A 27,165-nucleotide genomic window follows, 5' to 3' on the forward strand; every position below is an offset into this window, starting at 1 on the left:
CACAATCAATGATGTAATCAATGGGTGACCAAGGTTCTGCCTAGTTTTACAGGCAGTATAAAGTATCAAAAACAAGCTATTTTCAAAAGACTGAATCATACTGACCTGACAATAAAAATACAATGAGTATAGTCTAAATGGATAAAACGTAAGAAAATCAATTATAAAAGATTATTAAAAAGATCTAAAATGATTATTTATGTTTCTGGCGAATCCCCAATGCTGCTGCACAGAATCTGGCCACCTGTGCCGTGATCTCTGCCTGCTCATCCTTAAGCAGCCATTGGAGATAAATACTTTCCGAACGACCAGGATAGCTATCAATTATGGGGAGGATATGGTTTTTCCGAATGGCTTGGTAGAAGAAACATTGAAGGAGTGTGTGTCCAATAGTCTCCACCTCTCCTGAGCCACAGGAGCAGAGTCTTTCAGTCTTTTTGTACTTGCCGTACAGGACGGCCGATGGAAATGCGTGGCACCATGCAAGCGAGAATGCTATCCGGTGGTTTACTGACTCTAACTGACTAAGATACCTGGCAGGTGTAACCACGTATCTAATAGAGTCTGAAGCCAGTAACAGCGGAGCTATACCTAAGTTATTGTATTTGTTTGTGTAAGAATGTGTCTGTATTCACATACATACATTCACTCACACAGAAACACAAATACAAATAGGTGCCTTTGACTCTGGAGCAAGTCCCAAAGACTTCTGGAAAAACAAAACATTATAAAGTAAACACTAAGTTGCTTTAGAAATCAAAGATAGTTATTTGACAAGATTAAATGTCTTCACTTGAACTCAACTCTTGCTTGCATTTGGAAATGTTATAGCAGTTGTCTGCCATAGCCTTCTTCGGTGATGTTTCTGTGACTTTTTTCAGCCTAGCCCTGGAGATTCCAAGTAGCACACACGCACAGACACACTGGGAGATGGGCAATTCAAAAATTTCACAAAAATGTGAAAAACAAATACATGAATGAATGCTAATTAAAGCTAACTTTGCTTAGCTTTCAAGATTGGACAAGTTCCTATTGAAATATAATACAAATAATAATGTATAGATTGGGAACCATGTATTCAGTGGTATTGATAAGATTATTGTAAAGAACTTTTTGTGAGGCATGGGTATGGTTTGTTGTTGTTGTTCTTGTTAACTGCGAAGTCGTGTCTGACCCATCACAACCCTATGGACAAAGTTCCTCCAGGCCTTCCTGTCCTCTACCATCTTCTGGAGTCCATTTAAGCCTACTACTTCAGTGACTCCATCCATCAACCTCATTCTCTGTCGTCCCCTTCTTCTACTGCCCTCAATCTTTCCCAGCATTAGGCTCTTCTCCAGTGAGTCCTTCCTTCTCATTAGGTGGCCAAAGTATTTGAGTTTTAGCTTCAGGATCTGGCCTTCTAAAGAGCAGTCAGGGTTGATCTCCTCTAGGACCAACCGGTTTGATCACCTTGCAGTCCAAGGGACTTGCAGGAGTCTTCTCCAGCACCAGAGTTCAAAGGCCACAATTGTTTGGCGCTCAGCCTTTTTTATGCTCCAAATTTCACTAACATACATTGCAACTGGGAAGACCATAGCCTTGACTACACGCACTTTTGTTGACAGGGTGATATCTCTGCTTTTTAGTGTGCTGTCTAGATTTGCCATGGCTTTCCTCCCCAGGAGCAAGCGTCTTTTAATTTCTTGGCTACAGTCCCCATCTTCAGTGACCTTGGAGCCCAGGAAAATAAAATCAGTCACTACCTCCATTTCTTCCCCATCTATTTGCCAGGAATTGAGAGGGCCAGATGCCATGATCTTGGTTTTCTTAATGTTAAGTTTCAACCCAAGTTTTGCACTCTCCTTCTTCACCCGCAACAAGAGGCTCTTTAGTTCTTCTTCACTTTCTGCCATTAGAGTGGTATCATCTGCGTATCTTAGGTTGTTGATATTTCTTCCGGCAATCTTAATTCCAACTTTTGATTCATCTAGCCCTGCTTTTGTCATGATGTGCTCTGCATATAGGTTAAATAGGCAGGGCGACAGTACACAGCCTTGCCGCACTCCTTTCCCAATTTTGAACCAATCAGTGGTTCCGTGTCCAGTTCTCACTGTTGCTTCTTGGCCCACATATAGGTTTCTCAAGAGACAAATAAGATGGTCTGGTACTTCCATCTCTTTAAGAACTTGCCACAATTTGTTATGATCCACACAATCAAAGGCTTTAGCATAGTCAATGAAGCAGAAGTAGATGTTTTTCTGGAATTCTCTAGCTTTCTCCATGATCCAGCATATGTTGGCAATTTGATCTCTTCAAAATTTTGCCTCTTCAAAATCCTGCCTGTACTTCTGATAGTTCTCGATCCACATACTGCTGGAGTCTAGCTTGTACGATTTTAAGCATAACTTTACTAGCATGTAAAATGAGTGCAATGGTGCGATAGTTTGAACATTCTTTGGCACTGCCTTTCTTTGGAATTGGAATGTTAACTGATCTTTTCCAATCCTGTGGCCGCTGTTGAATTTTCCAAATTTGCTGGCAAATTGAGTGTAGCACTTTTACTGCATCATCTTTTAAGAATTTGAATAGCTCAGCTGGAATACTGTCACCTCCACTAGCTTTGTTGTTGCTCAGCTTTTCTAAGGCCCACTTCACTTCACATTCTAGGATGTCTGGCTCAAGGTCAGTGACTACCTCATCGTAGTTATCAGTAACGTTAAGCTCGTTCTTGTATAGTTCTTCTGTGTAATTTTGCCACCTCTTCTTAATCTCTTCTGCCTCTGTTAGGTCCCTGCCATTTTGGTCTTTTATCATGCCCATTTTTGCATGATACGTTCCCTTCATCTCTCCAATTTTCTTGAAGAGATCTCTGGTCCTCCCTATTCTATTGTTTTCTTTTATTTCTTTGCACTGTTCATTTAAGAAGGCATTCTTATCTCTTCTAGCTATTCTCTGGAATTCTGCATTCAATTGAGCATATCTTTCTTTTTCTCCCTTGCCTTTCGCTTCCCTCCTTTCCTCAGCTATTTGCAAAGCTTCCTCAGACAGCCATTTTGCTCTCTTGCATTTCTTTTTCTTTGGGATGGTTTTAGTTGCTACTTCTTGTACAATGTAGCAAACCTCTATCCATAGTTCTTCAGGCACTCTGTCTATCAGATCTAATTCCTTAAATCTATTTGTCACCTCTACTGTATATTCAACAGGGATATGATTTAATTCATACCTGAGTGGCCTAGTGCTTTTCCCTTCTTTCTTCATTTAAGCCTAAACTTTGCAACGAGAAGCTCATGGTCTGAGCCACAGTCAGCTCATGGTCTTCTTTTTACTGACTGTATAGAGCTTCTCCACCTTCGGCTGCAGAGCACATAGTCAATCTGATTTCTGTGTTGACCGTCTGGTGATGTCCATGTATAGAGCCGTCTCTTGGGTTGTTGGAAAAGAGTGTTTGCTATGATTATCGTATTCTCTTGACAAAATTCTATCAGCCTGTGCCCTGCTTCATTTTGTACTCCAAGGCCAAACTTGGCTGTTATTCCGGTTATCTTTTGGCTTCCTACTTTAGCATTCCAATCCCCCATGATAATAAGGACATCATTTTTTGGTGTTAGTTCTATAAGGTGCTGTAGGGCTTCATAGAACCAGTCAATTTCATCCTCTTCAGCACTGGTGGTTGGGGCATAGACTTGGACTATTGTGATATTGAATGGTTTGCCTTGGATTTGAACTGAGATCATTCTGTCATTTTGAGGATTGTATCCCAGTATTGCTTTACCTACTCTTTTATTGACTATGAAGGCTACTCCATTTCTTCTGAGGGATTCTTGTCCACAGTAGTATACCTGATGGTCATCTGAGTTAAATTCACCCATTCCTGTCCATTTTAGTTCTCTGATTCCTAAGATGTCGATGTTCAGTCTTGTCATCTCTTGTTTGACCACGTCCAGCTTTCCTTGATTCATGGATCTTACATTCCAGGTTCCTATGGAGAAAAAATCTTTACAGCATCAGACTTTCCTTTCACCACCAGACACATCCACAGCTGAGCGTCCTTTTGGCTTTGGCCCAGTCGCTTCATTCTTTCTGGTGCTACTAGTACTAGCCCTCTGCTCTTCCCCAGTAGCATATTGGATGCCTTCCGACCTGAGGGGCTCATCTTCCAGCATCATATCGTTTTGCCTTTTGGTACTGTCCATAGGATTTTCATGACAATGATACTGGAGTGGGTTGCCATTTCCTTCTCCAGTGGATCATGTTTTGTCAGAACTCTCTGCTATGACCTTTTCATCTTTCATTGAATTACGCAAGCCGCTTCACCACGACAAGGCAGTAATCCATGAAGGGGTGGGTATGGTTATTGAAAACTAATTAATGAAATATTGATTTTTTATGTAAATTTATGACAGGTGTTTTCTTCATATTCTATGTTTCTTTATTTCATAGCAATCTTTATTTTAGTATTTGTGTTCTATTTAGGCCTTCAGAGTATAAATTTTATTGATTTTAGTGAAAGCACAAAGCTCCTGCGGAAAAAAGGTTTGTTGTGTATTGAACCCAGCTCTATTTTGATAGCTTCAAATGTATGCAGGAAAATATTTTATAAATAGCAAAACAGGAAATTCCACTTAATCCAACAATAATTGTCATTTTTGGCTTCACTACAAGGAGTTGTTAACTTAGCATATTTACATGTGAGTTAGTTCCTATCCTATTCACACATAGTATTATGACTGACATAAATTATTTGGAGCTATCTAATACTTAAATGTGTTTTACATAGTAAAATAAATATATATAGCATTCTATATTTTTTTTATAAATGAGATATTCAAATATTTGAATATTTTTGGTAAATATATGACATGAGAGGTAAAACGGCAATGGTCTTACTTTAACTGTATCATTCTCCATTTCCAGATGTGAACATTTATTATTATTTTACTTTCAAACTTTTGGATTCCTGCCACTGTTTTTGCCTCTCTTTATCATCATAAATATGGGATTTTTTTTTCCTTCCAGTGAGTGTCCCAGCATAACATCAGTATTTATCTCCTTGATTTTCACATTTTGATTTGCTCTTTGCAGTTTATAAGTGACGTTTGGTAGAAAATATGAATAGGTCAAACCTGTAGTGTTGCTTGGAATTCTGCTATCATGGTAGATAATCTGTATTTCCTAGATAACTGCCACAAAACCTGGAGTTTCTTTTCTTGTCCACTCATGACTAATACAATGTTCTCTACAGAGTTCTCTATAATTCTTCTGATATTTTTCTGAAATAGTCTTATACATTTCTAAAATTAAAGCTGCAGTATCTGGCCTAACAGGCAGGATTTTCCATTCTAACCCCCATTTAATAAATTTCTTTCCCATCAGTCAGCTGTTGGTCAACACTGTATGCATTGTAGAAGTATAACATTTAGCTTTAATCTGGAGTAGTTTATCCAACAATAGGATGATGTTTCAATTGCTTTTGGAGGTGAGAGTACGAGGTCTTTAATTTCTGGATGATGTACAGAACAGCCAGTTTCTAGTATTTTTATTACTGGATGCTAAATAAATGTGCAGCAATTTATTTTTCTTATGTTTGCTTTTATAATATTTTGCAGATAGGTATCTTACACCATATAGAGATTATTATTTATTTTTTTATCATTGTAGCTTCATATGGAATCAGTCAGTCCAACAGTGTTACCACCATCAGCTTTACCATTAGAGTTGCTAAACAATGCTGTTGCTGCATTTAGTACCATAGAAGAACTTATCAGGTACCTTGAGCCGGACAGGTGGCAGTTAGATTTGGAAGACCTATACAAACCAGGTTGGCACCGTCTCGGGAAAGCCTACATTCATGGCAGAAAATCAAGAGGTAATTTTGCTAATATTTTTCTCTTGCTTTTTCTTCTTTCTTTTATTGGAACATCCAAAGCCCTTGATAAAACCAAATCTTACATGTCTGAAACCATGAATTGATGGCATGTGTATGTAAAATGATTATTTAAAGCTGTTTACATTTACTTTCAGAATGTAGAATAAGACTCTCTAGAAATGTCTAATAAATGTTAATGAATTTATTTACCAGCTCAGAGGATAACTAAGTTTGTTTCAGTGTCGGCAGGCTTGGGGATCTCAGGAAAACAGAGAATTGCTGAGATGCCCACACTGTATATCTCAAGATGCTCTCTCCTAGTTTTTAAAAATTAATATTGATGTTTTTATTATATAATTTTAATGTTTGCTTTTGGTCTGTTTTTATTGTAGTCCAGCCACAATAATAGGCATGGCATGGGCAACTATATAAATATGATAAATATGTTTATCCTCATTTCAAGGATTGGGGAAGATGACTATATGCTCTGTGTGCTCTAGCACTGTAATTGATAGTGATTGTCATGGTTACCCATACCTTTTAATGACAGTGCTTTAGCCAGTAGAAAAGAGGACTGAAATATTTTTTCAGTGCAAAGTCCCTGTTTGTTCAAACTGCCAGTTAATAGATTTCTATCCTGACACTCCTTGTCTAACCTGTTTCTCTACTGACTTCTTTATGTGTTTTAGGATTTCATAAATCCATGGAGTATACATGTTTTGAACTGCAAACCTGTGGCCCTTACCCAGAAATTAATCCATCTAAAGCTATAGAGTGTAAGCTAAGTAGAAGCTACTATGGACTGAGAGATTCTAAGTCCAACCCAGCAGTTATTTCTTTATACTCTTAAACATAATTAAAAACAAAACTATTCCCCTGACTAGTAAAATAATCTTTCTAATCTAAGCGATGGAACATGAGGCACAGCTGCAATGACCCTTCAGGGCAGATTTGTTCTACCTGTTTGTCTTCCATTTTTTTCAGCACAGGATTCATGTCATTCAAAACATTAGACAAGGTACATTGTGGAATCAGTGGGACAGATTCATGTTAAAACATGTCTCTTATCTGCATTGTGCACCATAAAATAGTTTCCTTTTGGTTGCCTTTAAAATTCCCTTTATATGCTGCAATACTGCTGCATACTTATAAGAAGACCTGTGAATGTCTGTTTAGAAGTAGATCTCACTTTGCTCCAGAGGCTTGCTTTTTGGTGTGAATTCAAAAACACTGCCTTAATGTATTTGATAATTACAGTAAGTGAAACAGGAAACACACACAATGTTCTGTGGGGGGGGGGAAAATATATTTAAATGAAATTTAAAATCACAATAAACTTAAAGTATTACCTAGAATGATGAATAAACAAATTTCTCTAAACTCACTTGTAGACGTTTGACTAGTCTGAAACAGAATAAAGATATAGCTGTCATATTTTAGTTGCATCTTGTTTTTTAATTTCTTCAGTGAAGTACTGCTGTACTTGAACATATTTATTTTAAAATACATATGTGATGTCTTTCTGATTAAAGTATCACTTTTATGGAATATGACTGTTAATGTCATTATGTATGTTTTTATGTGGGGAGACACTTTGCATTCTTGCCAAATGAAGCATGGGCATTCCATTTAAAAAGGCCAATATGACAAAGTAATGATTTTCCCATCAACAACTTCCAAAAGAAAACAATATTGAACTAATCTTTAAAAATATTTGAATAAGACACTAAAGTAGATTTGCCATTGAATAAACATATCACAGAATTGTGACAGACATATTAAAGGACCACCCTCAAACTGCATTACCAAGTCTGTAATGTAATATAGCCTAAAGCAGAAAATGTGCCCCATTGAGATGACATGGTATTCACTGATGACATGCAGAATTATTGCAGAAATGAAGGGTTTGGGCTCTTTTTAATTGTTTACTACCTTTTAAAAAATTACATTGAAAGCCATAGTTCCTGGGGCTTAAAAATATTGATTTCTAAGAAAGTACAACTTTAACGCCAGTTTTAATACTGAAAGTTATTTGGTGTATAACCTCTTAGCAATTCTTGTTTAAGCAATATGAAACAGACTGAATAGTAGATTTTGGTAAGAGTGTGTTCTTAACATGGTTGTGTATTCATTATAAATATTTTACATTTTTATAAATGTTATGACCCTACATTTCCTTTCTTCCATTCAGTCGTGTCAGATTCTTGGAGAGTGTTGCAGTTTTCTTGGCAACATTTTTCAGAAGTGGCTTGCCAGTGCTTCCACCCCAGGGCTAAGAGAAAGTGAGGGGCCCAAGGTCACCTAGGTGGCTTGGTGCTCAGGGCAGGACTTAGAACTCAAACTTTCCCTATCTGAAACCTTCACCACTATACCAAACTGGATCTTGCTGATAATAATATCTGTAAAAAAAATCCAACTTTTCAACTGTTAAAATTAAAGATTTCCATACTTTAAAAAAATAGATATACTAGTGTTTTTATTCAAAATAAAAAAAAAATCAAAAGTAGCTATTTCATTTTCTATGAAATGTTGTAGATGCACTGTATGATAGAGAAATAAGTAATAATATACTTTCTGAGACACCAAGTTAATATTTTGCATGTTTTCAAATTGGGTTGTCTGGAGTTTTTTTGTTGTTGTTTTTTTTAATCCCATTTATATCCCGCCCTTCTCCGAAGACTCAGGGCGGCTTACAAGCTTAGCAGTAGCCTTCATTCTATGTATATGCCTGCTTATTAGGGCTTTCACACACACCCCCAAGCAGCATTATTACAAAGTCAGCTTAATTGCCCCCAACAATCTGGGTCCTCATTTTACCTACCTCGGAAGGATGGAAGGCTGAGTCAACCTCGAACCTGGTGGGATGCGAACCTGCACTAATTGCAGGCAGCTGGTGTTACTTAAGGAGGCATTAGCCCACTGCTCCACCAAGGCTCTGTTTGATGAGATCTAAAAATGAAATGGCCAAATTAAATGAATGCGTCCTTTCTTGAAATATATTTTAGAAGAAAATACAAGTGTCCTTAATATTGCATAGTTAATAAGCCATGCTTTTTATTTTTCCTATTTGTCAGGATTTAATCAGTGCCTATTTTCAACTTTAACTATCGCTCTTAGTGTGGGAAGCAGTTCTTTCCTTTTATTATAAAATGAAAGCTTTATTCTTGAAATGAAAGCAGAATTTATACTAATATGAAAGTTTCATCCAAAATCAGCTGCATGCATTTAAGCAGAAAAATTGAGTATCAGTAAAAAAGCAACTTGTTATACTTCAATTATATGAAAATTAATTGTAAGTAGTATCCATGGTATACAAAGCAGTATGTATGTAAGTATGTATGTATCTATGTATGTATGTATTTAATATGCTGCCCATCACCTCAGTAAAGCAACTCTGGTCCAATAGCAATTTTAATTACTTCCCTTTCTCCCCAATCCCTTCTGACTTAATTACAAAACTTGAAATGCTGGTGCATGTCCAGCAAATTTATCCTCACTCTAGTAAAGAGTTTTGTTTGTAGTCTTCAAAGTTTGTGAGAAACATTTTTTTAATCTACCTAATATGAACATTACTCTGTTTGGGTTGGAATTAGTTTTCGGGTAATAGTTCTAAATCATAAAGTTAATTGCCATTGCAAACAAGCCCCCCTCCCCTTTTTAAATTATTTGACTAGCATATTAAACTTGGTGAATGAATGAGAACCAGTTCAATTTTTTTCAGAATAATAGAGTTTTCAGTTCAGTTTCTTTCATAGATCTATTAACTTTTTTTCTGATCAAGTAAATATTTACAGGAATATCAAAAGGCAAAGGCAAAGGTTCCCCCGCACATGCGTGATAGTCGTTTCCGACTCTAGGGGCCGGTGCTCATCTCCGTTTCATAGCCGAAGAGTCAGCGCTTGTCCGAGGACGTCTCCGTGGTCATGTGGCCGGCATGACTAGCACGGAACGCTGTTACCTTCCCACCGTAGTGGTCCCTATTTTTCTACTTGCATTTTTACGTGCTTTCGAACTGCTAGGTGGGCAGAAGCTGGGACGAGTAACAGGCGCTCACTCTGTTATGCGGCACTCGGGATTCGACCCGCCAAACTGCCGACCTTCCGATTGACAAGTTCAGCGTCCTAACCCACTGAGCCACCGCGTCCCTTACAGGAATATAAACATTTACTAATACACAAAGCTAGCATTATGCCCTGCAAATTCTTAAAAGACACATATCAGAAAGATAAGAAGGATAAATGATTTTTTTTCCCCACTTCTTCACCTCAGAGACTTGTTCAAGCACTTTGTGAAACTGCTGGTCAATCCCATATGAAGTAAAGTGCTGCAATTATATATTGCAGTATAATACATTTTGATGAAGCATAAAATCCAGTTGGCTAATCCAGATATTTTAATATAGAATCAATAATAGAGTTAGATTTTGAGGTTCTTGTCTTTTAATAAATTTATATTCCTAAAAAAACTAATTTAAGAAGTAAAATTAAAATAGGCCACAATATGACCAAAACCACATAGAATCATGAGATTAAAACTAAGATGTCTGTTAGCTTGTCCTTTACCTACAGGAAAAAAAAATACATTCTACTGATCCAGGGGCAAACTTTTTTTCTAGAACCCCACTTTTTAAAATGTATTTCGAAACATGATATATACTGCAGTTAAAATCTACAAATTTGTGTATTTTCTTCTTATGGGCTTAAGTTATTGAAACCAAAGTCCACCATATCTGGGGGGCATCAGATTAGGTCATCTAAAAAAAGGAAAAGGAAAAGAGAAAGGAACATTCATTCTTGACTGGCCATCAGTAATCTTGAAGTTCCATCTCTCCAATATAAATACCTATCTACATAAACATCAGAAGGTAAATCGATACTTACTGTCAGCCATAGACATATTAATTTTATTGATAGGTTCCTAACTCAGAAAAATATTTCAACTGTATAAGTTATATCTTGAAACTCACAAGTTCACTAAACCATAGAAAAACCTATTGGCATGGTAGGTGTCTCTTAAAAATATTTGCATAGCTCTTGTTTCTACATTGTTTTTCTGAAAGAATTTAATGAGCAAAATACAATACATATTGGCTTGTTGTTCAGTTGTAGATTTGAACCTGCTGAAGGAGGAAGTAAGAATGTATAGCTGTACTCCACGCAACTTCTCAGTGTCAGTACGAGAGGAATTGAAACGAACAGACACCATTTTTTGGCCACTTTGTCTGCTGGTTAAACGCTGCGGTGGAAATTGCGCCTGTTGTCAACATTCTTGCAGTGAATGCCAATGTGTCCCTACCAAAGTCACCAAAAAGTATCATGAGGTATAGTATTAAAAAAATGGGGCCAAAGAAAAGTATAATAATACAATTAGCAAACTGTCAGCTTGGATGGCAGTATTTGAGATTTCAACTTATAAATCATTTTTTCAGGCAGACTTTTCTTGTCTTGGCAAGCTGACACTTTAATAAGTCCTTTATTTTTCTAACTACTGTTGCTTCCAACTGCTAGTTTGTTAGGGAAATAACAAGTAGAAGCAATTACGGTCCTCATCTATAAGGATTTGATTGATGGCTACCCATCTTAACCTCTGTAACTTGAACTAGGATAAGCTTTTGCTTGTAGCTTATTTCATTATTAAATACTAATTGGGAACTCCAATTTATGAGAATCAGAATTTTTCAGTTATTATATTGATTTATATTTGCAAATGTTGGAACAAAGAAGTGAAAGCCTTCTTTGGTAAACTATTTTATGAGCCAAGATATATATAAATCATGAATGAATATTTATCTGTCACAGACAACTGATTTCTAATATAGGAATACATTTTTATATAATAATTTGCTTATTTTAATGATATTTAAAATGACAGCTGAACTGTTCCTTTGCAGGTCCTGCAACTGAAGCCCAGAACTGGTGTAAGAGGATTGCATAAATCTCTGACAGATGTCCCTTTGGATCATCATGAGGAGTGTAACTGCATCTGTAAAGGGAATACAGAAGGATAAAAGGAACTTCTTTCTTCTACAGCACATTGAATTAGAGGCTTATTATGTTCTGGGCCTTGTGCATTAATCTCCTTGTATAATCTCAGTTATTTCCTTTGAAAATCTTCTGTGTTCAAGCTTGATGGTTTTGGGGAAATGAAGAGAGAAGAAATGAAACTGGGATTATGCATGCAATGTAACAGCACATGAAAGCCCATTAAAACTACGGGCAGAAGGCATTAATGAGGATTTTCTTTCCTCCACCTTGATATAAACATATAATATCATCTCTCTTGCTCATTCTGAATTTTAAAAGATTTAAGTTTAGAAATGCTCAAAGCCTGAACTCTTCTAATAGCCTTCCTTCTGGCTTACCATTCTAAACATCTGGAATCTTACTTCACTTATTGCAGCAACTCCTAAACATCCTAAATTAAAGTGTTAATTGCTTAAAAACTGTGTTATTCTGAGTTAAACTTAAAATTTTCACTTATAGATGTGAAAAAGACTAAACACTTTTCTATGCTTTTTCCCAGTCAGGTTCCTGTCATTTAGCAAAAATGCCTGGTCAGTATATGTGAGCAGGGAGGAGAAGATTGAAACCAATGAAGTATCTTTATTCCTCCGACTAGTGCCTTCAAAGTTTTTTTGTTTGTTTATATTTTTGTTGTGTACATTTTTATACTCTTTTTTATGGCATAACAATTTGCTTTTCTAATCTTGTTAAATATATCTATTTTTTACCAAAGGTATTTAATTTTCTTTGTATTTACAATCTAGAAAAGTTGTATTTTTGTCCTGTAAAACCCTGAGTCAATGTTACAGGAAGAGGATAAGAATTACTGGTTGTATAATTCAAAGAATGTAGTGGTGCATGTGCACATAGAAAAATAAAGCAGATGAAAATATCATTCTGACTTTACAATTGTAAGTAAGTAGATTTGTGATGCTGGGATAAGAAGGAACATAATAGTTGTTTTAACTCTTTTTATATTCTAGTGCCTTGATCTAGAGAGAATGCCTGTGAGCATAGAAGCAGGCTTCAGCATGCATAAATAAGAAAATAAATACCATTTGTTGGATGAGATATTACTGGCATAAATCTGATAAGCATCAGAATACTCATCGGAGGATAGCTGTCAGCCCTCTTTGCACTGGCTTGAATGGGTTACATATCTGTACCATCTACATTCTGGCAAAATTATTTTTTGCAGAAATATAGTTTTTATATGTGACCTATGATAGATTGAGAAGCAGGTATCTTCATGAAAAAAATCATAAATTCCAACATAGTGGGGGTCTTGTCACCAAATTATATAATGGGTTGATTAAAATATGCACATATTTATTGCTACAGGCATAAGGATTTTAATATTGTTGACAATTGCTTCCTCATAAGGCACATGGTTTCCAGGATTTTAATGATGTACAGTATAATTTTTTAAATGTGGTTTTGCTTACAGTATGTACAGTTTATATATAAACCAGTACATTTATTCTCTTGACCAAGAAGGGAAGAAGCAGTAAAATATTTTGCTTGTAAAATACTTCTAAATTGTCTAGTGTTGTTTTGTGTGAATGCCTGTTTCCTTTTACTGTTTGGATTTATGTAATTCACAAAATAACTATAATTATTGGGATAGAAATAACTCACTATCCATATCTACCCATGAAAGGTAATGACATTTAATTTAAAAAAGTATAGTTTTTTATCCTGTGGCATATGCTATCTAGCAATCCAATTTGTTCCATTTCAGTTGCTACAGGAAATATATGAACAGCTGCATGCAAACATTTAGGCACTTCTGGTTAAATTGTATATTTTATTAAATGCCTAATGAATAGAAGTTGAAACAACTTCAGCATGAGAAAAAGTTAAACATGACACCTTCCTGCAAATGTTGTTGCATACCTGCTAATTCTGTACAGTTGTGTACAGATTCACAATAAATTAATAGTAAATATGACAGGTGTAGAAACTTGGACCCTTTCAGTCAGTATTTTGTAACACCCCATTTTCAGAAATATTGTCCTAAACTTCCTATGGCCAGTTCTTTCTTACCAAACCTTTCTAGCTTAGAAATATTCTTAGGTTTCCTTGCATGGAGACCATGTGTAAAATCTTCCCACAGATTTTCAATAACATTTTAACTGAGCTTTTGGAAAACCTTCCAAAACGTTTAGCTTTCTTAGAATTTTTCTGAGACACATTAAGTATCATTTTTTGCTGAAATATCTAAATTCTTTTAGCTTTGATTTCTCCTGCCTTGAACATTAGCTTCTAATATTCATATTCATATTCAATTGAATCCATTCTCTCACCTAAACAAAATTTCTTGGGCCACTGACTGCCATATGAACTCAAAGCCAAATAGAGCCACTTTATGCTTCCCTTTAGGTCAAGCAGTGACCATGCTAAGGCATTAAAATAATCTTTTCTTGTTTTTCCTCCACCTTCCTGCAAGCAATAAAACAGGCTTATGTGTCCCAAAGCTTCTGCTTCTGATAAAGTCTACCTAGTTATATACAGTACATAGCAGTTTTTTAGGTAATATATTACCATTCGTGTTTAGCACAACATGATCCCTCAAAGCAGACCATCTCTTTCTCGATCAGGATCCACAGTAGATAGTCTCTCCACCTACCTTTGGTGGTCTTGTCCTCGCCTACCCATAAAATGCTTAAGTGATTTTGGCATCTCTGGAACTAGTGAGTTTTCACCAGGTGCAAAGCTCTTAACCTAATATGGTTTATGATCCATTCTTTCTCTTCACCACAAATCTTATTTAACTATTGACTCTTCACTTTTTGCCAACACACATCAGCCCACATTAGCTTTTTGTTTCTTCCTTTTCACAACAGCTATAAAAAAGTATAAAAGATTACCTCTTTTTAGGTTAATATATCATGGATGATCAAGTTCCAAGATGACAATATTCAGATGCATTATGTCACTGTGGGGAAAGAGTTCTCAATAGAGAAAGTGAATTTTCAAATGAATAGGACAGATTATACCAAACGGAATTTAGCCTTGGGAGTTGACTCCCATCAAAGCCTATTGTAAGTTTTAGCAGAACGTTTCCATGGCAACTCATGAGCTCCCTCCTTTTAGTAAGACATTTGTTCTCTTTGAAAATAGCAATAGAAGGACAAGAAGTCACCAGCCATCTATAACTTATGAATATGTATGTTTATATTATCTAATACTTATGCATCATTTTCCCTAGTTTCCTAAAATGTATAAATATCAGTGCACCTTTTTTGTTTGCAGGGCTGTCTCGTCTCTCAGTATCCTTTTGAGGGAGGTCCCATACTGCTTATATAAGAAACACTGCAGTATGCCTTATTTGCTTTTTGACCCACATTTTGAGTCTATATCATAAAATATAAAAAGTATCAGAAGCTTTTTATCTCTGCACATTATCTAAACAAGTGTATCTGGGCTGAATAGATCATAAAATGTTTAACAATGAAAACATACATACAGTACATATACATACTGTATACATATACATATATATACATCACATATATATATATGATATATATGTGTGTGTGTATGTATATATATATATATATATATATATATATATATATATATATATATATATATATATATATATATGTATATATACACACATACACACACACACACACACACACACACACACACATATATATATATATATGGATCTTTGGTCATTCGGGTTTTTTCCCGCGTAGAGTTGAAGGTGTGGGAGCAACGTTTCGACGGAATCCCATCCGTCATCCTCAGGCTGGTGGCTTCAGCTTCCTTCTTCTGGGAGAAGCATGTGGTAGTGGCTGTTTGTTCCTCTTTTTTAAACTGCCAGAGGGGGTGTGTTCTGTGGGTGGAGGTGTGCTCTGATTGGGTGGGGGATTAGGTGTGTTCTGATTGGGTGGGGGTGTGTTTTGAGTGGATGGGCTGGTCTCAGCTGCCAGCCTTAGAACTGAGCTGGTGAGTTGTGCTGCTTTTGTTCGGCTTCGTGTTTGTGGTGGTGCCATGTTTTTATAGTGGGTGTCAGTTTGCTTATTGTGTGGTTTGGAGGGGTTTAAAGTGGCTGATGTTGCAGCTGTAGTTAGGTTTCTGTTTTGTGGTTGTGCGTCGTTATCATTGTGGGTTCGGATTTGCTTATTGAATGGTTGTGTGGTGGTGATGTCATGTGATGTTATCATGAGTTTGGGTCTGGTATCATTCTTGGTGGTTGGGACTCGTCTGTCAATCAAGGCGGGTTTCCAAATGGCTGGTAGGCGAGAGGTATCATCTTGTTTGTTCATGCTGTGGGGGCGTTTTTCTATCTCAATGGCTTCTCTGATTATTCTGTTGTTAAAATGTTCGATTTTGGCGATAGTTTTGGTTTTTTTAAAATCAATTTCATGTCCTGTGGCTTCAAAGTGTTGGACCAGGGATGAAGTTTGTTCTCCCTTTCTGAGTGAGTTTTTGTGCTCTTCAATGCATGCACTTATTCTTCTGTTGGTCTGTCCAATGTATGTGGTGGGGCAGGTGGAACAAAGAGGAACAAACAGCCACTACCACATGCTTCTCCCAGAAGAAGGAAGCTGAAGCCACCAGCCTGAGGATGACGGATGGGATTCCGTCGAAACGTTGCTCCCACACCTTCAACTCTACGCGGGAAAAAACCCGAATGACCAAAGATCTACATACAAACACCCACGAAAACCTCAGAAAACTTTATATCTATATCTATATCTATATCTATATCTATATCTATATCTATCTATCTATCTAGATATATAGATATATAGATATATAGATATAGATATATATACAGTCATGGCCAAAATAGTTGGCACCCCAGAAATTTTTTCAGAAAATCAAGTATTTCTCACAGAAAAGTATTGCAGGAACACATGTTTTGCTATACACAGGTTTATTCCCTTTGTGTGTATTTGAACACAACAAAAAAGGAAGGAAAAAAAGCAAGTTGGACATAATGTCAAACAAAACTCCAAAAATGGGCTGGACAAAATTATTGGCACCCTTAACTTAATATTTGGTTGCACACCCTTTGGAAAAAATAACTGAAATCAGTCACTTTCTATAACCATCAATAAGCTTCTTACACCTCTCACCCAGAATTTTGGACCACTCTTCCTTTGCAAACAGCTCCAGGTCTCTCTTATTGGAAGGGCGCCTTTTCCCAACAGCAATTTTAAGATCTCTCTACAGGTGTTCAATGGGATTCAGATCTGGACTCATTGCTGGCCACTTCAGAACTCTCCAGCGCTTTCTTGCCATCCATTTCTGGGTACTTTGTGACGTATGTTTGGGGTCATTGTCCTGCTGGAAGACCCAAGATCTCGGACACAAACCCAGCTTTCTGACACTGGGCTCTACAGTGCGACCCAAAATCCTTTGGTAATCCTCAGATTTCATGATGCCTTGCACACATTCAAGGCACTCAGTGCCAGAGGCAGCAAAACAACCCCAAAACATCATTGAACCTCCACCATATTTCACTGTAGGTACTGTGTTCTTTTCTTTGTAGGCCTCATTTCGTTTTCAGTAAACAGTAGAATGATGTGCTTTACCAAAAAGTTCTATCTTGGTCTCATCTGTCCACAAGATGTTTTCCCAGAAGGATTTTGGCTTACTCAAGTACATTTTGGCAAACTGTAATCTTGCTTTTTTATGTCTCTATGTCAGCAGTGGGGTCCTCCTGGGTCTCCTGCCATAGCGTTTCATTTTATTTAAATGTCGACGGATAGTTCACGCTGACACTGATGCTCCCTGAGCCTGCAGGACAGTTTGCATTCCTTTGGAACTTGTTTGGGGCTGCTTATCCACCATCTGGACTATCCTGCATTGCAACCTTTCATCAATTTTTCTCTTCTGTCCACGACCAGGGAGATTCGCTACAGTGCCATGGGTTGCAAACTTCTTGATAATGTTGCGCACTGTGGACAAAGGCAAATCTAGATCTCTGGAGATGGACTTGTAACCTTGAGATTGTTGATATTTGTCCACAATTTTGGTTCTCAAGTCCTCAGACAGTTCTCTTCTCCTCTTTCTGTTGTCCATGCTTAGTGTGGCACACACAGACACACAATGCAAAGACTAAGTGAACTTCTCTCCTTTTTATCTGCTTTCAGGTGTGATTTTTATATTGCCCACACCTGTTACTTGCCCCAGGTGAGTTTAAAGGAGCATCACATGGTTGAAACAATCTTGTTTATCCACAATTTTGAAAGGGTGCCAATAATTTTGTCCAGCCCATTTTTGGGGTTTTCTTTGACATTATGTCCAATTTGCTTTTTTCCTCCCTTTTTTGTTGTGCTCCAATACACACAAAGGGAATAAACCTGTGTATAGCAAAACATGTGTTCCTGCAGTACTTTTCTGTGAGAAATAATTGATTTTCTGGAAAAATTTCTGGGGTGCCAACAATTTCGGCCATGACTGTAGATATATTTAGATAGATAGATAGATATATAGTATATATAGTATAACCAGTGCAATAGATGTTACTATATTCAAGAAATGGGACATTTAACATATGTCCGAAGCAGGCCGAAGCACATAACCAGGTCTACTTGGCCTTCATTGTAATCTGTGAGTAGACATGTCTCCTAATCCCCACCAGCCAATATTCTTTGGCTAATGGGACCTGTGTCATAGCCAAATCGCTAGACCAAATTGGATGGATAGAAGATGGTCCATTAGGAAATCCAATCCCATGATGGGAAGAGCTTTAAAGGTGACAATCAGCACCTTGAATTGCACCTGGAAGCACCCTAAGTAGCCAGTAAAATTCATGTAGCAGTGATGTTATATGTGTTGAATATCCAACACTATGTACTATCCATGCATCCATACTCTGGACCAGTTAAAGCTTCCAAACGTTGAAGAGCAGCCCCATTTAGAGCACATTGCACTAATCCAGACAAGATGTCATAAAGGCATGAGTTAGTGTGGAACAGGTGTGCAAAAGTCACCTGCACTTCTAGCAAGAAACATGAGTCCAAGAATACCCCCAGGTTTTGCCCAAGGTGTTCTGGGACAGTGCCACCACTCCAGAACCAATGCTGGAAAACATTATCAGCAGAAGACCCAAATAACCAAAGCCACTCAGACTTTTTTTTTGTTTGATGTAAAGCCCATTGCATCCTATTCAGATTCTTATGGATCCTAACCAATATTTCCAGATGTCTGGCATATCTATCAATATTAAAATGCTTTAAAATGAAATAAATGTGAGGCTGCCCTTTTCTATTCGCTTAGCACTCTAAGCACCAACCTTTTAGCATGAAACAGAGTTGCAGGCTGTATGCTAGTCAAATTTTCTAAAAAGATGCTGTGTTATTTTACTTGCTAATAAAACTACTACATTATTCTTTTACTCCTCAGAGGGTAACCATATTAATTTCTTGCAGTAACAATAAAGAAGATAAGCTTGTAGAACTTTTAAGGCTATGAATTTTTTGTCCTTCCAAGATCTTTAATACCTTTAAGAAAATTAATAGGCAATTTCTAAAAATGAGTAGTAAGTGAGATATTCATACTTAGTGTCCTTGAAAAGGCTGAGCCACATTGCAAGCAAGATGGATAATCTTGTCTTCTGATGCTCAAGCCCATGGAAAATCTCTGTCTCATAGTCACCTCATAAGAACCAGCTATCTGGAGCACATGTGGGTGATCTTTTTTTAAAAAAAGGTTTTGTTGATTTTCTAGTTTTGCATTTAAATATTTAAAAGCAATGTGGCGGCTGAGTTAATTGATAATTAAATTTTTTGTTAGTTGCGAAGTCGTGTCCGACCCTTCATGACCCCATGAACAACGCTCTTCCAGGCCTTCCTGTCCTCTACCATCTTCTGGAGTCCATTTAGGCTCACGCCTACTTCTTCAGTGACTCCATCCAGCCACCTCATTCTCTGTCGTCCCCTTCTTCTCTTGCCCTCAACCTTTCCCAGCATTAGGCTCTTTTCCAGTGAGTCCTTCCTTCTCATTAGGTGGCCAAAGTATTTCAGTTTCAACTTCAGGATCTGGCCTTCTAAAGAGCAGTCAGGGTTGATCTCCTCTAGGACTGACCAGTTTGATCATTTTCTTAATGTTTAGTTTCAACCCAACTTTTGCACTCTCCTTCTTCACTCTCAACAAGACGTTCTTTAGTTCCTAATAATTAAATAACATACAAATATCTTTAGTACAAGTCTCAAACTACTACATTAAATATTTCCTCTCTTCTTCCCTTAGTGTTTACTGTCTCATGTTTAAACTAATACAATTCTTATTATATCAATTAAATAAAAATAACTTTCTTACATTTATCAATAATTTTTAGTTTATAATATCTTGGTTATTTTAACATTCAATTTTATAAACTATCAATGTCCTAATTAGTTTTTCCCAATTTTTAGTTTTCCATTAATATTTAAATTTAACATTTAATATTTATAATTTCCAAGTTTTAAATAACCACAGTTCCCTTTATGCCAATTCATCACAAAATGAATAAGTTAAAAGCTTTACAATCAGAGAATGAAAATAATTTTGTCACTGAGTATAGAACACATCTGGGCTTCTCACAGCTGATATCTGTCAAGGTTGCAGTCTTATCTATAGTCTGGGCTTCAAGCCAAGTTTCTTTTAAGCAATAACAAATTGTAATATCAGGTTTAACCGCAAGATGTTGCCCATACCATTTAGGGTTGTTGTTTTTTTAAAGTCCAAATTTTTTATAATCCTTTATACAATTTTACTTCTTTTTGTAAGTAAAAAACCAAATCTTCAATAAGAATAAGAAATCTTTTAGTCCACAAATTTTAGAAAGATAAAGATCCAATCAGAATCAGGTTATTCTTGCAATAGTCAGTCGCCGCTGTTTTTAGAGGGTGGGATAGAATCTCCCTTCCCTCTGTCACAGGGGGGGAAATACTTTGGGCAGCTTATACAGGTGGAAAAAATATTTAGGATTGAAGAGAGGTTCGGATCTCAGCCAGTCTCATCCGCACTGCTTTGTAGGTGCCTGGTGGTAAGTTTGACTTTGGCTGTCTGCAGCCCAGTGATGAGCCATATTGCTATGTCCGGTCTTTGGTCCGCCAGTTTGGAGGGCTGCCCCAGATCAAGCGGAAGAGCTACCTCCCTTCCATAATCAAGCAGGGATCCCCTCCTTTCTGGTCAACCCTACAGGGCGACTTTCGACCCTTTCCAGGGTCCCCCAGCGGTGCAAAATCGGACATGGAAGATGGAGCTCACCTTCCAAATGGCCGCGGCGCCAAACCGGAAGTCCTATCAAATTTATTATCATACAAAGTTTCACAGATTACAGATCATTGTATGGACGATTCATGGGTCAAAATATTTATATCTGCCTGCAAGTGTATTTTATCAGAATTTAGTATTCACTCTTAAGAAATGTAGATGAACATACTGATAACAGTTGAGATTGAAAAATGGTTTTAAGGAAAAATAAAAAGTGCTTTTGCCAAATAATGTATTCTTTATAAAGATGTCCTTTTACATTTTATGTTATAACTGTGGAGGTATGTATATTAAGTTTTCTTCATTCAATGTTGAAAGAAATAATATTACTTGAACTTCACTTTACAAAAGAAGAAATAGTTGTCGACACTTTTGTCAGTACAGTTTTTCAACAGAAATATAATAGTTAAAGACATATACAGGTAGTCCTCAACTTACAATCACAATTAAGCCAAAAATATATGTTGTTAAGTGAGACTTTAAGTGAGTTTTGCCCCATTTTATGACCTTTCTTACCACAGCTAACTCTAGTTGATGTTAATAATCCAGTTGTTAAGAGAATCTGGCTTTCCTTGTCAGAAGGTTGCAAAAGGTGATCACATGACTTTGGGACACAGCAACAATCACAAATATTAACCAGTTGCCAAGCATCTGAATTTTGATCACATTCATAAGTCACAGTTTTCAGTGCCGTTGTAACTGGTCACTAAATGAACTGTTGTAAGTCAAGGACTACCTGTATGAATTTTTTTAAGTAATAAATTTTGAGCATTTAGTTGTCTTTAGAATTCATAACTGCTTAACTATCTTCTGGGATTTTTTTTTACAGTATTCATTTGATGCTTGTATTGGCTTAGTTTATAGCAACTAAAGTTAAAACTTGCAGTTAAGAGTTTAACTTGATAGTAAGAAACAGTGTCTAGAAAAGTAATTTTATTTATATCACATATTTAATTTTCAACCTGGCATGATTATATTCAGAAATTTCAGTTGCACATTGGTATACAGACAGCATATGCTCAATCTTGAATTGCAGTTGAGTTGTTACATCCTCTCCTTTTTAATGATCTCACTAACATAAGCACAACTGAGACATCGTTTTCTGAAATCTGATATTGTTTTATTTTAAAATTAAAATAGTTAATACAAGTTGTCCTTTCAAGATATTACTTATACATGAGTAATGTATTTAAGGAACTGTGATCTCTTGAAAATACAGTGGTCACAGTGACAAATACAAAATTGATGTTTAAGGTCTCATAGTTTACATATTGCGGTATTGTTAAAATAGCACTACCTATTCCATTCAAGAACATATTGGGAAGGGGGGGAGGGAATCCATAAAAACAACTACAAATAAGCTCTCTTGTGAGAGTATATCCCATCTCACCAGTTAAAAGATTAAACCAAACTTCTAGGACATGTCAAATTATGGAACGCAAGGACCAGTAAAGCATCTGCCATTGCCAGCAGTATGTAGCAATAATTGTTAATTATAATTACTAAAATAAATCCTTGCAAAAGAGACAAAATTATTTCTTCAATCCATTGCTTATAAAATTGAGTTAATGTTGGAAAACTGTTTTACATTTTATTTTTATGAAATACATACCGGTATGTATTTTTGACTATATAAGATAGCTAAATATGAAAAATAGGATTTGATAATTTAAACATTACTGAAAAGTACAATAATTTAAAAAAACAACTCAGACTCTTTTGTGGAGGACATAATCTGGTGATCTCCAGTTATCTTGGGATGCAGTTCATTGTTTTTCATATTGCCTGTGGCATTTGGAGAATACTAGGTTTTCTTCAGCTTAAGTAGGCATAATTATGTTAATTTTCAGTCTTGTAATGATGTAATAGTGAAGTTTAAACAGCGTAAACCCACCTGTACTATAATTACTGGTGTAGTTCTTATAACACCTGGTCCCTTGTAAGTCTTAAATCAAGGTCACTGAAGCAAATCTATTAATCCAAGAAGCACTAACTCAGGTATTTAGGCGTGCATTTTATCTGTCAGAACTCAGATGTTTAGAAAACATTACTTGTTGTATAATATTAAAATGGTTCTAAGGCAAGGTTATTTGGTGAACATAGCTGATTTTGTGTCTAAGGCAATACTAGAACTCATAGTCTCCTGAGGGTTAAACCCTTAACCCTTTGCACCAAACTGGCTCTTGGAGGGATCTGATTGTACCATTTTGGCTATAGTCTTGTCCAAAGAAAATCAAAATGGATTGTGCCCTGAAATGTAATACTTTATTGTTCAAATATTAATAAACACTGTTACTGATAGTGAGGTACATACTGCAGATATATAGACAGGTAGGCCTAAGACCTGCTGATCTACATAGAGTTCTTTGATCATGTGTTTAAAGTTTGTATCCCTTACTCATATCATCTCTCAGCAACCTTTTCAATCCCCCATTAGATTCCTTCCACTGCTTTAGATTTATACTTTTGGTGAAAGATTAAGATACTTAATGACAGTAGCTGAAAGAGGGCAGAGTATTTTTTTAGTAGTGGTAAGAGTGGGCCTTGGAGGAAGAGGAAAAGTAAAAGTGAAAGATTGGTGAAAGAAGATCAGTGAAAAAGAAGAATAATCTTCCAACAGAATTAATGGCAAATACAGTATATGTAATGAAAGAGGATGTGGAAGTTAGATGAAACAGAATGGAAAAAATGTAGAAGCCAAAAAAAAGTAGGATAACACTAATGAACATATTAAAAAGATGCTTGGTGAAATTATAAAAGAAGCTATATATGAGAAAAAAATATATTGGTATTATGGTTGAGCCACTGGGCTAGAAGCCAGGAATATAAGTATAAGGGACAAAAGAAGAAACGAGTAGAAGCAAAGATATATAGAGGCTTGGGAAAAGAGACTGTAGACAGTCTCAGGAATTATAAGGGTAAAAAAAAATCAATTTAGGAGTGCCACCTCACAAAGAAATCACCTGCCAGTGATTACAAGATGACATTCAATACTCCAAGAACACAAAGACCCTTCAGATACAGTAATCTCAGTCTGAAAGGAAAGGTAACTCATCAGATATCCCAAATTCAAGTCTTATAAAGGTAAGGCTTGGGCCTAGCTCTAGGGGCACTAGCAGCCAGTCCATCTGCTTCAGAAGTAAAACATATATATGGCTATGTGCCTGCTGCAATTGTAATCTGCCTGGTACATGGGAATTTAGCTCCAAAGAGGTGGCATAGTTGTTTAAAAACAAAAACCAAGCACACATTTTTATATGTAACTATTCACAGTTTGAGTTCACCAAGCTTAACATGGATTGTTGGAAATGGCAGTACTTTATATGAGTAGAGGTTCCAGGTAATGGAGTTTTCCAACAGAGATCTATGTATATAGGTTTTTTTCTTTATCCTTTTCTAGTAGCCTCCATCACACATTACTTTCCATTCCAACTCAGTCTTAGTTGACCTATTCAGTGTTTTTCAATCTTAGCAACTTTAAAATTTGTGGACTTCAGTTCCCAGAATTCCCCAGTCAGTTTGTGATTGGGCAATAGTTGTAAAGTACTCTGCATCCAGAAATGGATAGAATATTACTATTATAATAATTCTACTATGCCAAAAAAGGATGTATTCACCATTTCCTATTATAAATAATCCAGAAAACTATGGTACATAATACAAAAGAAAATTATTATATTTTGATATTTGACCAGCTTTGACTACAAGAGGTATATTTACATCCTCAGGCTTTACCACTTGAAATTAGACCCTACATTTTGCATTGGATACTCCGTGTAATCTGTTTCAAAAGCTGCATTCAAGACAGTATAAAGGTGATATTATCTTCAAAAGGCACTGCAAATCTTTTACAGCAGTCTTTTACAGTTTTAATATCAGATTTTTCAGGACCCAGGAATCTTTTGCTGGGAGACTGCTTGCAGATGCAGTCAGGAAAACCTAGTAAACATTTTTCCCCTTTTTTGAAAGCTATCAAGGCATGTTGTACAAGAATTAAAAATTACAACAATAATTGCAATGAACTTTTTTCCAGTAGCCCCTAATATTTTAGCACTACCATGCCATGTCAGTGATCTCCAAACCCACATTCCTTCCTTTTAGTTCATTATGTAGATAGAACTTTGAAATAAAAAAAAATATTTTGAAGGCTATTTTCATAGTCCATAAAAGTGTGAAGGCACTGTCAACAACTACTCTTGCAACTTTATTACAAACTTATAGTATTATAAATGACATTTCTGTCCTAGCCTGAGCAGGAGTTGAACTAGAAGACCTACAACTTTGTTATTCTGTTAAAGGTTTATTTAGAAGAGGTCATCTCCTTTGAAGAGATAGGGTAAGTTCCTTGCAGCAACTTATGCAGACTGTGTGTATGTTTCCAAGGGGCCCGTCTGATGAAAGTCTGCAAGCCCCACCCTTTTTATGTGCAGAATGACATTATACAGCATCCAAGAGAGGCATGTGGCAACCATAATTCCTTGGTTTAAAGAGTTTTAATCTGGACACAACCAGCTAGATCCAGTCCACAAAAAAAACACAAAAGTCAAACTTTGCAGAGTATCTTGTCTACAACATCTTATTCAAGCAAAATGTAAATAACAGAACAGTATAGACTGAATCCAATGACAGACCAGTACTATCTGCAGTATAGTGATGGAAACACATAATTTTTATCTTCAAATAGCTTGCAGACTGTCACAACTTGCTTCAGCAAAATTGCCCATCTGGATAAACTATGCTGGATGCCAATTAATTGATGGAAAAGCAGTAAATAAAACTAATGTGTAGCAGTTAAAAGCATTTTAATGGAAATGGAAAGGTCCAGTTTCAGGTCCAATGTGAATCATGGAATTTTATTGAGTGATTTTGATTAATCATATCATACATGTTGTTAAGGATAAAAATTGGATGAAAAAATACTATATAAGCCACTTTAAGCACCGGGAGTTAAAATGGGATATAAATCAAATAAATAAATACAGGTAGTCCTCAACTTATGATCACAACTGAGCCCAAAATTTACATTGCTAAGTGAGACATTTGTTAAGTGAGTTTTACCTCATTTTACAACCTTTATTGTCACAGCTGTTAAGTGAACCACTGCTGTTGTTAAATTAGTAACAAAGTTGTTAAGTGAGTCTGGCTTCCCTGTGATTTTGCTTGTTAGAAGGTCACAAAAGATGATCACATCATCCAGGATACTGCAACCATCATAAATATGAGCCAATTGCCAAGCACCTAAATTTTTATCACATGATCATAGGGATGCTGCAGTGTGAAAAACAGTTATAGAACATTTTTTCAGTGCCACTGTAACTTCAAACAGTCTCTATATGAGTGATAGTAAGTTGAGGACTATCTGTAGTAGAACATTTCTTCTCTTAACTATTTCTCTTACTCAAAGCAAATGTGAGAGCCTACCAGTATTTAATTATATTCATTCTAATTTCTTCCATTTATAATTTAGGTATCTTTAGACCTTTTCCATTGCTTTCAGCTCAAGTGTGAATTAAGAATGAATGTATGCCTAGGAGACAACTAACATGGCATGTGCAATACCATTCCTTGGAAGCATTGGGAAGCAACCATATAAGAGGAGGATTTTATGTCATTATGCACATTATCATGTTGGCATCATTGTTTCTTGATAAGAAGTATTGAATGAACTCTGCTAAATAGGAGAGGTCATTCAGGAGCAATTGTGTAAACTTCCTCTCACCAGCAGTTCCCCTCCCAAGGACCCTGACCTGATGTAAACTCCCCATCACAAGACCTATCACAGACCCTCACCTGACATACCCACACCTGAAGCCCTTATAAACAGAAGAACACTGACATCTCCTAAACTCCACTGAAGATGTTACCTAGCCTGGTAACAAAATTTTCAGAAACCAACCCACAAGCTCGGAGAACGAACCTTCACCCTCATTCTACACCTGAGCTACAGATATTTGTCACTATTGCAAGTTACAACTTTATATCTGATCCCAGAGTCTCCCCAGGACCTGTGCAACATTGATCCAACAAATATAGAAAAGAGATACTATCCCAGTCTGATGTGGACATACTTTGTGAACTGCATGCTCAATT

General features: G+C 36.4%; 1 protein-coding gene across 1 annotated transcript in view; it reads left to right on the forward strand.

Moving 5' to 3' along the window:
• The window catches only part of PDGFC (platelet derived growth factor C), a 127,206-nt gene extending 113,825 nt beyond the window's left edge, over positions 1 to 13,381 (forward strand). Inside the window, exons 4-6 of the mRNA XM_083366935.1 lie at positions 5,641 to 5,848; positions 10,951 to 11,168; positions 11,739 to 13,381. Coding sequence (XP_083223061.1) covers positions 5,641 to 5,848; positions 10,951 to 11,168; positions 11,739 to 11,855 — 543 coding nt within the window. The 3' untranslated portion in view covers positions 11,856 to 13,381. The remainder of the gene's footprint in view (positions 1 to 5,640; positions 5,849 to 10,950; positions 11,169 to 11,738) is intronic.
• Positions 13,382 to 27,165: the final 13,784 nt, after the last annotated feature.

Source organism: Vipera ursinii, assembly GCF_947247035.1.
Source record: "Vipera ursinii genome assembly, chromosome: 7".
Lineage (NCBI taxonomy): Eukaryota > Metazoa > Chordata > Lepidosauria > Squamata > Viperidae > Vipera > Vipera ursinii.